The 15,478-nt window shown below is 38.9% G+C and overlaps 1 protein-coding gene across 1 annotated transcript in view; it reads right to left on the bottom strand.

The window, feature by feature from the left end:
• Nucleotides 1-15,478, bottom strand: part of OTOGL (otogelin like) — a 90,647-nt gene that overhangs the window by 29,847 nt on the left and 45,322 nt on the right. The window contains exons 26-35 of the mRNA XM_060279428.1: nucleotides 14,024-14,158; nucleotides 12,601-12,747; nucleotides 11,428-11,547; nucleotides 8,078-8,194; nucleotides 5,194-5,350; nucleotides 4,248-4,274; nucleotides 3,835-4,002; nucleotides 2,744-3,022; nucleotides 1,008-1,125; nucleotides 461-540 (exon numbers count right to left, since the gene is read on the bottom strand). Coding sequence (XP_060135411.1) covers nucleotides 461-540; nucleotides 1,008-1,125; nucleotides 2,744-3,022; nucleotides 3,835-4,002; nucleotides 4,248-4,274; nucleotides 5,194-5,350; nucleotides 8,078-8,194; nucleotides 11,428-11,547; nucleotides 12,601-12,747; nucleotides 14,024-14,158 — 1,348 coding nt within the window. The remainder of the gene's footprint in view (nucleotides 1-460; nucleotides 541-1,007; nucleotides 1,126-2,743; nucleotides 3,023-3,834; nucleotides 4,003-4,247; nucleotides 4,275-5,193; nucleotides 5,351-8,077; nucleotides 8,195-11,427; nucleotides 11,548-12,600; nucleotides 12,748-14,023; nucleotides 14,159-15,478) is intronic.

Genomic DNA, 15,478 nt, shown 5'->3' with positions numbered 1-15,478 from the left:
TTAGTCATGTCCTACTCTTTGTGACCCTTCATGGATCACTGCCTTGTCGTGGCAAAGGGGCTTGAATAACTCAGAGAAGCTATGAGCTATGCTGTGCAGGGCCAGCCACCCAAGACGGACAGGTCATAGTGGAGAGTTTTGACAAAACATGATCCACCTGGAGCAGGAATCGGCAAGCCACTCCAGTATCTCTGCCAAGAAAACTCCATGGACATATGCCAACAGGCATATTGCTATATTTGCTTATTTTAAACTTTCAGATATATATCAGTAAAAATGTATTTTTCATGGGCTGCACTAAGCGACTTATACCTTTAAATTTACTGTAGCATAATATAACACCTTTAAAGTAATTGAAAACTTTATATCAAAATAGCTTGTATGTTGGTTTATATTGGTGATAAACATTACATACTACAGTGTTCTAACAATCTACTCGAAATATATAGGAGACACTTACAGTCTTCTGGATAAACACATTTAAGTGTGACTTCATCAAGAATCATATCTTTGGGACAGTATGGTAAGCATCCTTCAACTCTAAAAGGTTCAAGGAAAACAGCAACAACACAGTAATTTTTTTGTAGTCATTTCAAAAAGGCAAGAAGCTTAAAGTTTGCACGGCTGCTCCATAGAATTCAAAATACATGGTGCAAAATGGAAATGGTTGAAAACTAGTCTCTGTTTCAATACTTGAGTTCTATACTTCAGCTCTGAACAAGGCATCCTTTGCTCATGACAATGGAAGATATTGTCTGAAAATTGCTAGGAACTTCAAAAAACACGCTGCTGGAAAGTATAAGCAAGTTTCTAATGTAAGCAGAACTCAAGTCCTCTTCAAATGTTACTTCATTCCCAAGGATGCTACGCAGAAGGATATATTTTTTTCTGAATACGAAACTTAATCAGCCGTAATTGGTTGAACATGCAAATGTGGCAACACGGTGGAAAATAATATCCCATGGTTAAGTATGTTAAGTATGACATGAAATATTAACTATACTCACGGTGGAAGAAATTTACATGCTACTCCTTCAGGGTCACTGCATGTTTTAACACAAGGACTTGTACAAGGTTCGTATCTCCATTCACACATCCTCCTATAAGGTACTGCTGTATGGAGTTCTAAGAAACAACAAAAGCATCAGATTGAGCACATGGGTGTAAACATTAACTGGATACCCACAATGAAACTGAAGGGGGAGTCCACTCTATGGAGGACAAGGGAGGACATGTTCCCAGTGCCACCACCCTCCTTGCACATGTAGGTTTTATTCTTCTTCTGGAGACAGATTCTGTCTACACTGAGTGATACAACAGAAACAGATGGCTGTTATAAGATTAATATCCACCAGTTTCTATTGCATATCATTTGAGGTGGTCTTTTCTTCTCCTTCACCATTTGAATACTGAAGAAACGTGTGACAGGAAAGTTGGGTCAAGGGAGTACGACAGAGGGAGGGAGGGAGGCAAAGGCTGGGCATTCAACAGCAAGTTGCCCTGTGAGATGGATCCCAATGAATTGTTAAATTTTTAATACAGTGATGCTAGTGGTGTATTTTTGTTACTTGTAAGTCACCTTGGAAGGATTTGTGACTTGAAAGGTGGGGTACAAATAAGGGGGGAAATAGGGTCATTGCCGAGTATTTCCATACAATGCATGAAGTAGAATATCTCTCTAATTTATAAATTGTCTTTCTGGTTTAACAACTATTAAGGTAATATATGTGAAAAGCATGACAACGCTAATTAAAAGTAGAACATAAAACAACAGCATGAAAGCAGAGGTCATAGCACAAAAGAGGCAGCATAAAATCAATGCAGACACAAAGGCCAGCAAATGCCGGGGGGATCTGAAATCTTGACACTAGTTGTGTATAAATGAAGGCTATCTGAAGATCCCTTTGCATGGAACAGATTGATCCTAATTTTTAAATTGGTAACAGCAAAATGAGGGTTTCTTTCAGGGTGACCTGATTCATGGACTCCTGTGTAGAGTTATGGTTCAGTTTTCAGGCATGTCTGAATTTTGCAATACAAATGCAATTCTCAGCTCAATACAATTCTCAGCTCAACAAAACGTATCAAAAGGTGTTTGAAAATAAAGTGGTTGTTGTGCTTTCTTAACAAGCTAAAATCACAGACATGGAAGCACAATGGAATGGGCTTGCAAATGAACACATAAAAACTGAGATTAACTGATTTGTCCATTCTGAAGTTACAATGTAACTGCTGCTATTATAAATCTTGAAAATGATATATTCGCAGCATTCCACACTGTCAGGGACTGGACAGAGGAGGGATGGTGGAGACTGCCTCCCCAGCTTGAACTTTCCAGAGAAGAGGAAGATAGTATAGATTTACTACATTGGTTTGCAAGAGGTCACAGCTCAGAGGTAGATGAGGGGCAAAGTTGGGAAATAATGGGAGAAGAGGAGGGGGAGGCAGAGCTGGAGCAGCTGGCTGACACGTTATCACTAGAAAGCATTCCAGACACCCCTTCTCCCAGAACCCAGCAAGCATTGAAAGTAGGAGAGCAAAGGGCTCAGAGACAAATGGCCCTAAGCAACGTCATTCGGAGCAAAAGGCAGCATTCCTAAGCCTCTCTCTCTGTGAATATTGAATAAAATACATTGCTAAGAGCCTTCCTTGTCTATTTATTCCTGGCAGCCTACTGTGGGGGGGATCGGATTCCCTGACACCTGACACACACACATTGTACCCAGGAACATGTACAACTCACCCTCTATGTTGAAACTGCTTGAACGTTTGAATTCCTCAGAATCATCAAACTTTGATACTTTCACAGAAGATGCTCTGAGTATGATAAAGAAACCTTTTTTGCTGTGTAGCTCGAATGCACTGTAGCCTGGGATCCAAAGGCCTTGATGATGGAAAAAAGTTGCTCTTCTACGAAACAAGGAACTTGCCTCCCATTGTTCTAAGGAAATGCTTTCATCGTCATGGACATATAGAAAGTAGTTTGGCCTTTCGGCAGACTCAAGCGAAACCAGAGACGGAGCTGCCGCAAATTAAATCCACAGCAATATATTAATAAGATTTCACTACCAAATGTGATACTTCTGTTTAAAATCTGTTCAATGGCAAACTAGTCATGGCAAGGTTACATTAAAATTCTGTTAACAGTATTTTAAAATGACTTCTTTGCATAGTGATTATTCCTGTTCTTGGCCTACATTAACTATGGCTGAACATCAAGTGCAATCTTATACATGTCTACTTAAAAGATAGGCTCATTGAGCTCCATGGTATTCAATGGTGCCTATTCCCAGGAAAGTGTGCATAGGTTTGTAGCCTGATACTTTGAATCTGATTAATATAAATGAGAATCTGTTGTTCACCCTGGGTGTTTATCCTACAGAACTACAGCAAGGAACCTATAAGAAGTAATATTTTCTGAAATGTAAGACATGTATCTGAATGTTTCAGGGCAACTCAGTCTAGAAATTCAAGGATGAAAGTCAAATGATAATTGTAGGCATTTATTTTAGACTACTTTTAAAAAAAGGAAAGAACTACAGCTGAGATGTTTCCGGTTAACTTTACGATGCTGTCAAGCATTTCTCCTAAATCAAGGGAGAAAGGACTTGTACACTGATAAAGTAAAAATAAATAAAACAAAAATATTAATGATAAAAAAGACTAAAGCCTTTGTTTCTCTTACAACACTTGTATTCAGGTCTATCACAAATAGATATACTCAGATTTTGGAAAAGATAATGAAAAATTATTTTCTGATACATAAAGATTAACATTTTTTCAACTTTGAAAACTTGATGTTTAAGTACATGAAATACTGAAGATAGAACTCACATAGTATTTTATCTTTGAAAAGTCCTGGAGTTAACATAAAATTAAAATACACATTCCCACTGACACTGCTTCTTGGCAAAGGAAAGATATTTTTGCTGGTGACATTGACTCCTATAACAGTGTCATTCTGACCATAGCTGGCCAAAATATATGGTCCTTCCCCAAGTCCTGGAGCGGAGAAAAATGACAGTCAGATGTTAAATTATAGCAAGAGAAACAAGCAACTCGAAACACTGATGGCTTTCTTTTTATTGATGGTTGTGTAAACCTTCTTGTGACCATGTACGGTGAAAACTGGTCTATAAATAGTTGGAACTACCATCACTACTACAGCAGTGTTTGGGGAGAATCTATATATCCAGTACTGTATATGACTATTATTTATTTTTAAAGCTCACAGAAGTGCTACGTACCTTGGTTGTAATAATCACAGTCATAAGCTGAAAGAAGGAATAGGCACACCATTTAACGACATACATAACAACTCAGAGAATAATTAGAGAATTTGTGATTGTCAGTAACAACAAGACCAGGTCACATAGCCAAGCTCTAAATTCTGATTCACAAAACCCACCCTTCTGTTCTTTAACTTTTAACCTGCATTTTCCTTGGATTCTATTATTAGTAAATAAATTAGTGTCACTCAATTGAAGACCTAACCTTAACCGCAATTTCTGAGATATGTCTTTTCTGCACGGCAGAACAACAAAAATCCCTTAAAATGTACATGCTGTACTGTTTTAATATTCGGTTGGAAGCCGCCCAGAGTGGCTGGGGAAACCCAGCCAGATGGACGGGGTATAAATAATAAATTATTATCATTATTACATTCACTGATTTATTTATTTTTTGCAGCAGCAGCCAACAATGCTAATAAATTGCTAGCTTAAGAAGAGTAGAATACAAAAGTAATATGATGTAGATACACAGGCAGATAATATTATCATGGAAATCAATGGTCTATTCCAAGTATGGCCAACACTGAATATTTCTTATAGCTGTAAAAAGGTACAACTTTTAACATAAGGTCCATCTGTAAAAATACAGACCAGAATCACGATTTCTTTTTAAGAATGGCAAACTGCCACATGATGCATCTTACTTGGATGTGTCTGGAGTCTTGGAAGCTTAACTATTCTACATTCTCCTACTAATGGATCTTAAGCTTGTTTGGTGGAGAACCACAGGGGAGCACAGCTATTGTTTACCCTTGAATTACTTCTGTGCACCCATATCTAGTATCAGGCCACTAGTTACCAGCATTTGCACAGTAAATATTGATGTACTAGAAATCAATTAAAGAAAGTATGGAATAATCTGCTTTCCAGAGATTATGCTTGATGGCATAAACATACGTACGACAGAGAGATGGAGATCGCCAGTGAATTACTGCACCCTGCTGGCAGCATTTGTGAGCATAAGCTGCAATACTTGTGCACAGGCATTCACAGTCTCCGCCAAGATTGCAGTTGCAAGTGTCTGTATGGCAGTTTTTGATAAATGATGTCACATCAATCTGAAAAATACGGAGAAAGTCAGATTCGGAGTAGCTGAGCAGGGAAATGAGGGGATCTGTTGAAATGAAATTGTTGTGGAAAGTCAAAGTACTTCAAGTATCTTGAGATGTTGCTGAAAACAATTACATTCATACCTCGGGTTAAGTACACTTCAGGTTGAGTACTTTCAGATTAAGCACTCCGCAGACCTGGAAGTGTTTACTTCCAGGTTCTGCCACACGCACATGCACAGGAGCGCTCTATCGGCACTTTGCGCACGCGTGCTATCGCCACTCGGGTTAAGTACCTTTGGGGGTGCGAATGGCACCCAAGAACCAATTAAGTACTTAACCTGAGGTACCACTGTAAATGTTGATTTTTTTCATCTACAAAACTGTATTTATTCATTTTATAGTACAGTACATTGATTATTGCCTTCATTTTATGGATCAATGGTCTCGGTAGACAGTAAAATCCGTGTTAAATTGCTGTATTAGGGTTTTTTTCACGTCTGGAACGGATTAATCCGCTTTCCATTACTTTAAATGGGAAACTTTGCTTCAGGTCAAGTACGCTTCAGGTTAAGTACAGACTTCTGGAACCAATTAAGTACAGTGGTACCTCTACTTACGAATGACTCGACTTATGAATGTTTCTACTTACGAATGGAGCTCCGTCCGCCATCTTGGATGCGGTTTAGATATAATTTTTTCTACTTACGAATTTTTAGATAGGGTTGCTTCGACTTACGAATTTTTTCTCCCAATGCATTCCTATGGGATTCGACTTACAATTTTTTTCGACTTATGAATATGCGTTCGGAACGCATTAATTCATAAGTAGAGGTACCACTGTACTTAACCTGAGGTACCACTGTAAATCCATTCTACAAGGAGTCAACTCTCGCAAACCTAAGGATAAAACAAGTAAATAAGTCATTTGATGGGCATATTACTGAAAGTGTAGAATCAAGTAACAAACATTGATTTAAGGACGCCAGGAGCAGGAAACCAGCCAGAGAGACAGCAAGATGTTAGATGACAAAGATACAGAGGATGAGAATAAGAAAACTGCAGGAAAGCTGGATTGACCCTTTGCTTCAGCCTTCACAGCACAATATGTTAAACGAATAGCCGCAGGTGAACTATTATTTTCAAGGAGGAGATCTGTCTCACAAAGAAGTGACAAAGAGTGCAGCTTTAGAGTTAAACTGACAAATTCAGAACAATCAATTATCCAGGGCTGGAAGGCAGGAGTTCTTTTACAAATTCAAGTACAAAAGTACAAAAATTTTGTTTTTGTTTTAATGACCTGGGAAATAATAGACCTGTCAACCTAACGTTTGTCCTCAAAAATGGGTAGAAAACATGAAAATTAGAAGTCTGAAAAACTATGAGAAAACTAGCTTAGCTGATTATGCACTTTTGAGAAACAAAGCATGCATGCAGAAGTTTGACATTTGCTTTGAGATTAATGGAAACCAGAAGTGGATAGAATAAATCTGACTACCAAAACTGGTCCAAACGTTGTTGTAGCAGCAGCAGTGCAATTAAGAACAGCAATAATAATAATAATAATAATGGCATAAACTCATACTGAATTAAAGTAACTTTGGGGGGCTAGATAATTGCCTGTAAAGAGAAATGTTATAACCAAGCCAAAGAACGGCCATGCTCTTCAGTTACAAAGCAAATGCTGCCATCTACTGTAATGATTGGCCATGCAGCTGAAACTAACATGCCTGTCAAATTCAGCCAGCAGCTCATCCCATCTGCTTATTGTCATCTTAGCATGATATCACCACCACCTTTGGGTTGTGCTTTTCCAATTTCCCAGGTGCTCTTTTCAGATAGTCCAGAACACTATTTATTTGTTTTGTACATTTATATATCCCCCCCCTAAAGGCAGCCTAGAATAATGTGCCAGGAAAATAATGGCAATCCTGATGTGAACTTGGGAAGTAAACAGTGGGAAAATGGAACTGGTGGTAGTGATGGGCTTCTGGTAACTTCCCCAGGTATGCTTCCTGGGTAATACAGGCCTCCTTGTTCCATGTTCCATGGTGCAGTTTGGTATCTCCCTGTGTCAGTTTCTTCATTCCATCCTAGACACAGAAATCAGAACCTACCAACAGATTACAAGAGCCAATAACAGGAGCATTTCAAACCCAAACAGCAAATATCTTGGTACATCTTTTCAATAAAATGTTTTGGAGCTACCCTGCTTTTGATATGCTGCTCTTGAAAGGAGGCGGCCACAAGTTTCAAAGTCTTCAGGTGGGGACTACTAAGCCCAAACTGGAAGGATATGGAGGAACAGCCTATGGCTTGTTCCTCTGTAGCATCTGCTAAGTAGATTCCTAGCACAGAGCCCGGAGACATTATGTGGTGTAGTGGCTCCCTAGCCCTTCAGATGGGCAGCTGCTCATCTTGTGGACCAGGACTGAGCCAACAAACTTTGCTGCCTGGGGCAGTCTCCCCATACAGAAGCAAACCAGATTGGAAGCAGAATCTTACTTCATCCTCTGGCAGTGTCTTCTACCGGTACTTCACCTGAGGGCAGCAACTATAGGATGCATGGTACACACAGCTCTGTAGCACCACACCTCGCCATCTGGTGCCTAATAGCAGGGCTAACTAAGCCTGTTGTGAGCCAGGTGTTAGTACCACAGCAACTCTTTATGTTTGGCAAGCAGAGATCCAGAGCAAAGATGTGCTTTTTAGATAGCTTAGGAAATATATACTTACCACATTGCGACAGGGGGCAAAAACATCACTGTACAAAACTGAACACTCCTTTTTGGCATAAGGGAACTTGCTCTGATGTACTTCACATGGTTTTATGGTCTCATTTGGGCTCGCACACTGAAATCACAAGCACGTGTTAATAACTTTGGGTACACTACACATTTCTTGCATTGCAAACCCCTTTAGAAATGCCCACCAATCCGCTCCCAGCCTCTGAAATAAGACCCTGGCATTCCATGTTGTTGTTCTCTTTTCTCCTAAACCTCACACCTCCCTTACAGCTGAAAACATTAAGCTACAATAGATCCTTCTTTATTGTTTTGTTTTTTGGAAAGAAAAAAAAACCCTCATGTTCCCCCCACACCCACCCATCCTTTTTGGCAAACAACATGTTTTCTTTATCGCACATCATCACTGTTTCCACAGCAGCCATCTGTAAATCATAAACAAAGCATTGTTTACCCAATGTACCATTTAGTTTAAACTTTAGTGCTCTGGCAATAAGGACAAAGAGTCAATAACTTTAAATGAATACGTTTGGTAAATGCTGCGTGTGACAAAAGGATTTAACTGCAACTGCCAGTTTAACATTTTGGAATATGATTTTTCGGGGGTTAATACGGATGGTTTTAACAACAACAACAATTGTAATTAATTTAAAAAGTTTAAATGAAGAAGCAACACTAGAAATAAATTAATTCATGGGCAGTGGAGGGACACAAAAGACCTTCAACATTAGTGGTAAACAACAACTCTCCTAAGCTTTCTAAATAAAGGTGGGAACCACAATGGAAGAGATGTTATCTGTAACATATACAAAGAGCCACACACAAAACAACTTTGTACACAAATATTGGGTGCCATTCACTCAGAGTAGACACACTGAAATGAACAGAACTACCTTAGACATGTTGATCAATTTCAATGGGTCTACTCTGAGTAAAACTACCACCTATTATTTATATACCATATAAACACCATGATGTATTGCAGATCTCTGTGTTTTATTTCCCTGGGTATACAGAAGGCAACTTCGTCCCTGGAGATTGCTGCTTCTAGTCATGTATTAAAACAGACGCGTGCCTATTTGTCAGATGTTGCCAAAATACATGCATTATATACAGGGGTGGTTTTTTTAAATAAAAAAAATCTATTAGTGGATTCATGTAGGGAATAATCTTATATGAAGCAGCCCTCAGAGGGAGCCGTAAAAATGGTGAGAGAAAGCAGAGGATGGAAAATTTTAAAAAGACAACAAAAGGATTTGGACTCCTTGGCAGGTTAGGAATAAACACCCACAATTTATTAGAACACGTGATAGGTAAAGCAAGGATATGTACAATTTTATAACATGCAGAGAATAATATATACAAACAAACTAGAGAGGGGAGCTGAGGGAAGTACTTGGAGGGTGGGAGAGGGAGGGAAAAGGGGGGGATATAATTGGTTATGTTATTGGTAATTTGTATCGTTTAAAAGTTTTTTTCAATAAAAATATTTTTTTAAAAAGAAAAGAAAGAAATTAGTCAGAGCATTTGTAATCTGATGTGGCAGCACAGGAGCGGGGGGGGGAGGTCATTGCACTTTTGAATTGCAACGGCAAAGGCGGGGAGTCATGGGGAAAAGATGCCTGCATCCTCTCAAGCAGCTGTGCTTCAGCAAAATAGGAGATATTACACTGAGCTACGTGACTACAGTCTTGTGGTGGTGGGGGAAACAAAGCAGGAAATAAATTTTAAACATGTTCATATGAGCTGTTTGGCCTACAGCACGGTAAATGTCCGCACTTTTGTGTATCATATACACAAACAGAAACTCTTTTTTATATATATATAATATTTTTATAGTAACAAAGAAAAAAGTAAAAAAGACAACAAAAGACAACAAGAAAAATGTAATAAAAACAAAAATAAAAACAAATCCATACATTATCATAAGCACATTTGAACATTGATAACATTGAAATTAACTTTACATAATCGTATATTGCTCAAATACAATTCTTTATCTCTATGGACTTCCTCCTATCCTCCCTTCTACATTTCTATTAATAACTAACTCAACACTTTCTAATTCTTATTCACCTTCTTTTTCTAAATTACTCATTGTAAATCTTATTCTTGATTCTTTTTCCTGGCATTTTACCAATACATCAAAATATAGTTTGGATCTTGAAAACTAATTACGTATTTTTCATTTATCTTAAATCATCCTCCATTAATCAATTTTGCTTCTACAACCACTTTATACTTCCACTTCCTTTATTAATTATTTTTAATCTTATAATTCTTCTCTAAATAAATTTTAAATTTCTTCCAATCTTCTTCCACTGATTCTTCTCCCCGGTCCCGGATTCTCCCAGTCAGTTCAGACAGTTCCATAAATTCCATCAGCTTCATCTGCCAATCGTCCACTGTAGGCATTTCTTCAGATTTCCAATTCTCTGCTAATACAATTCTAGCTGCTGTTGTGGCATACAGGAAAAAAGTAACATCTTTCTTTGGCAGTTCTTTTCTTGTAATCCCAAGTAAAAAAAGCCTCTGGGTTCTTGACAAACGTGTTTTTAAACACTTTCTTCAACTCATTATAAATCTTGTCTCAGAAGCTCTTTACTTGGGGGCAAGTCCACCACATATGGTAAAAGGTTCCTTCCGCTTATTTGCATTTCCAACATTTGTTATCTTTTTTATGATAAATCTTTGCCAATTTCACTGGTGTAAGATACCATCTATACATCATCTTTAACATATTCTCTTTTAAAACATTACATGCAGTGAAATTCATATTACTTTTCCATAACCTTTCCCAGTCTTCCATCATTATATTATGTCCTATATCTTTTGCCCACTCAATCATTACCGATTTTGTCTGTTCATCTTTAGTATGCCATTCCAACAATAGATTATACATCCTTGAAAGATTTTTAATTTTTGGCTCTATCAATTAACGGGTTTCACTGTGATGCTGTTGTCATCCTCTTTGTCTTGTGCCAATGAAACAAAAACCTTTGTAGGTACTAGCGTGGGGCCCTCCTGATGTGGCTGGAATATACAAATTCCTTCCCCATGGAAGCTGCAGTCCCATCAGCTTCCACCAGGGCCAAGATGCATTGCATCTCCTTTCATATTTGCTCGCCTCACATGGCAACCACGTGACACAGTGGAAATAAGGTGAATGTGCAGAAGCATGAGAAATGGTTGGTGATAGGACAGGGAACTACCACACCCAGAACCTGGCAAATAGATGGCCTACTAGTTGCTGGTTTAATGGTAATGCTGCTTCTACATTTCTTACACCCTCAACATCAGTTGCCTGTTTATTTTCAAAATGAATGGATATATCATGCTTACCTGTCCTAGTTCCCAGCTCTCTCCAAAGACTTGAGCGTTTCTTACTTCCATGTTGTTGGATGTAGTCAGGTCATTTGACGTGAATTTATCAAAATTGCCACATAAACCAGCCAGTTTACCCTAGAATTAAAACAGGATTATATATTTATTATTTTCAGTCAAAATAGTCAAATCAATCAAAACACAGTAACGAGATACACACACACACACACACACACACACACACACACACACACACACACTTGTGCTTCTCCATACAGCTTGACTGAACCATCTCAGTACATAATTTATGTCTACATTTTAAGACTTCTATACACTGCTTATAGAAACACACTTCAATCAAAGGCTACGCTTGGTAGAAAATATTTGAGGTTGCTTTTGCCGAGGTAAATAAGACAAGCTTCCATCCAGTTACTGACCCAGCTTTTCACCACACTGCAGGATAGTATGCTCATCTTTGGCAGTGGATGGGGGGAGATTTGGAGCAGCCCCAGTCAGAAAGGAGGAGATGCTTTAGTTTACACCCACCCACACCCACACACTAAAAAAAACACACCTGGAGCTGTCCTTTCCCCCAATTTGCAATGAGACAGCACCGCCCATTCTTATGGATCACCTTCTTATGGAACCCTTGTTAATTTAGAACACTCTGAAAATGTTGACAAAAGTCAGTACCAATCACTATATTGTGAGGAAATATAGTTTGCAACTTGAAATAGACCTACCACAGGGTAGGGAATCTTAGGCTTTGTGACCAAACAAGTCCCTCTCAGCCTCTCTATGTGACCCATGATATTCTCCGCAGGCCACACCCCCTCCTTAGCCACATCCCTCTCCCCAGACCACACCCCTCACCAGTCCTGTTTCACCCCACTTTTGTCTGGTTGGAATGTGTCCCTGAATGTGCCTGGTGAGGGGATAGAGAAGGGTATGTAATTGTGCTCCTAGCCTGTTGTGCAAAGATAAATGTTATACTAGCTGCTCTGCTCACTACTGGCATGTGGTACCTGAAAGGTTGCCCCAATGGGAATACACCCATGGTCTGAAAAGAATGCCCTATCTCTGACTTACTGTGCAATTTATACCAATCAATATTTGTTGAATTAACAAATTGTTTCCTATAAAAACTCTGATGCTGCAAAATACAAGCCACCCAATCTCATATCCATTCACCTTCCATCGAACTCCCACTTTGATATGCATTGTTGTCTTCCTATCCCATAGTATTGTGATCTCCTGATCTGGAAAGTGCACTGCTGTATAATATCCAGCCTTCCAAAGCTGATACTTGGTTGTGACTTCATGTCTCCTCCGCATCCTCTGTGAAGAAATTTATATTTGTAAAAAGGCCAATAAGATCAGCCAGATGTGATGAATAATGAAGATATGCTCTCCGCAGATACCCAAGCCAGAGCACTAAAATGAATTCATTAAAATGTCTGAATATCATTATTCAGAACCCAGGAGACATTGTTTCTTGAAGCCAAACTGAGGCATATTTTCTGGAAATTTCTGGAAATAGCTTAGATAGCTTCTCTTTAGAAAGATCCAAACTATTTCCAGGAATATCTTCGATTCTTCATTAGGCCAAACCCTTGCAAAGGTACTTTACCATATCATTTTCATGAGGTGCACAGTTACTTTCAATACAGCCTAACATAATAAAACATTGTACTAACCACAACCATGATCTAGATAATCAGCTCCGCTTCCCTATAGGGCTTTGGTCTTGTGTTGATTTAAAAGCAATTGCCACATTCCAGTTCTCTACTACACAACAAGGAACTAAAAAGTTTCAAAAGCTTTCTATGATACCGCACACAGGTATCCTCTTAATTTCAGGATATGTGCATAAGCCTTTGGCTCTACCTGAAGCAGCCATCTCGATTGTGGCCAACATAAGGGAGATCCACTGTAAACTACAGTTGTGCAAGATGTTACGAATGAATGAAGTTCCAGTGCATAGGGGCACAATCAAGTGAAATGTTCAGCACATGGAGGTGATGAGTAAATTACTTTGCCATATGAAAAGTTGATGTGAAAACTGGGCCATTAGTCTGTCAGTTTTTTAGCCTAAATAGGTTGCTTTAAGCAGAGGCTTTTCAAGAATAATAATTATTGTACGTTTGGCTCTCTCACATCCCTGGGGAAGGAGAAGCCACATTTGCTAGACATTTTCCTACCACAGATAATATTCCTTTGGTCATCTGTTGACATCTCTTTGGGCATGACTACATTGACATTTCTCCTAGGCTTATGACCAGTGTGGTTTTATTTTTAAGCTTTCTTCTTTCAGTTGAAGGTTATATTGGGTTGTATAATGGAGGTCTTCCCTCAGAAACCCCATGGGCTGGGAAGTAAAAAACTGAACAATTCCATGGTTTCGAAAAAGTACAGCGATGTCTAGCAGGATGCTAACTGAACAGAGGTCCATGTGGGGGTGGGGAGCAAGGAAAACGAGTTTTTTGTTGCTGTTATGAGGGTTGGGCTTTTCCCCTTATATTATATTTGTTTAGACAAATTGCATTTTAGTTAGCAAGTTGTATTGTGCTTCAGTGAGTAAAGGGCGTGTCAGAAAAGGGAAAACAGAACTTACCTGTATGGCTAGGGGGTCATTGAAAAAAATCTCGGCGTCTCCCACAGAGATAAAGACACTTTTTGAGCACACAATGTCGTTATCAAAGCACTTTTTGTTCTGAATGATTATAGATAAGTTTGAACTGTCTACACCCTGTAAAGGAGAAAGGATTATTGTGAACAAACACGGATATACATCACTGCAGCAGGCGCCTGACAAAACTACAGGCTATGTGTCAGATACTGCATGCGATTCCCTTAACTGGACTCCAGCTGCCTTGGGCTGTTTCTGGCTCAGCCTGAGTTAACACTGTTTTAAATCAAGTTATGTCAGGTTGACCTAGATATAAACTGAGATAAACCAGAATGCAGCCCAAGGAACAGATGTTACCCATTGGGCTGCATAATGTATAAGTGGTCATGTCACAGTACAACTCAAGTTGGCAGGAATGAAGAAACTTAGGATGACTGAAAACACCATTTCCATCTTGAAGACTGAATTTGTCAGCCAACATTCTATGTCTATGGAATCTTCCCAGAAGCAGACTTGCAAACTCATCCACAGATTGAAAAGGAATGTGGTTCCTCCTTACAGTCTACTTGTGTAACTTATCCAATTTTAGGATCCTAACCAAATTGCTTCTTCTCAACCTTCATCATCCCCATTTAAACTGAGGGTTAACAACTCATTCCAAGGCACGCACTATGGTGAAAAACCCTTGTAAAACAATCTACAAAACTACCTTTGTACAAATTAGTACAAATTGAACGTACAAAACCGGCAGAAGTGCACTTGTGCAATTGTATCATTTCATCTGTAGTTGCAGAATCTTGACACGTTCCTGACTACAACCTGAAATAGCATAGCCCAGGAAAAGCTCAAATTAGCTTGTTTCAATAGGCCTTCAATTATAAAATACTGCATTTCATTATATCACAGTACCCCAGAAGCAGGTCGGGGTGCAGGCAGAGCTGGATTTACGTATAAGCTAAATGAGCTATAGCTTAAGGCCCCACTCTCTTGGGGGCCCCAAAAAAAATTAAATGAAAAAACTGGATGTACATTTCCAAAATATAAGCTAAAAAAACCAAATATAATAAAACCTACATACAGCAACAGTGTTTTGTGTTGTGTAGGCTCCTATGATGTAAGTAATGGGCCTCACTTGCTAGCCTGCTCCCTAAAATATCACTGGTTTGTTCATTTCTATATATAGGGTGCCTACATTCTGCATGTGCAAATGGCTTTAGATACCTATTAGGTCCATAAATTACCATATAGCATATATTCAACACAAAAAACAGCAACAATTTGTTGTTGACAAAGGACAGCTGGACATATAAATGGCCCCATTACCTTCAGTAGCTTAGGGCCTCATCAAACTTAAATCCGATCCTGGGAGTGGGCAGGAGGGAGAGGGGAGAGAGACAACCTTACTGATAAGTATTTCACAAGTCAATTGTAAAACTAAGT

This window comes from Zootoca vivipara, chromosome 10, assembly GCF_963506605.1.
Source record: "Zootoca vivipara chromosome 10, rZooViv1.1, whole genome shotgun sequence".
NCBI lineage: Eukaryota > Metazoa > Chordata > Lepidosauria > Squamata > Lacertidae > Zootoca > Zootoca vivipara.
This window is presented reverse-complemented; position numbering and strand designations above follow the sequence as displayed.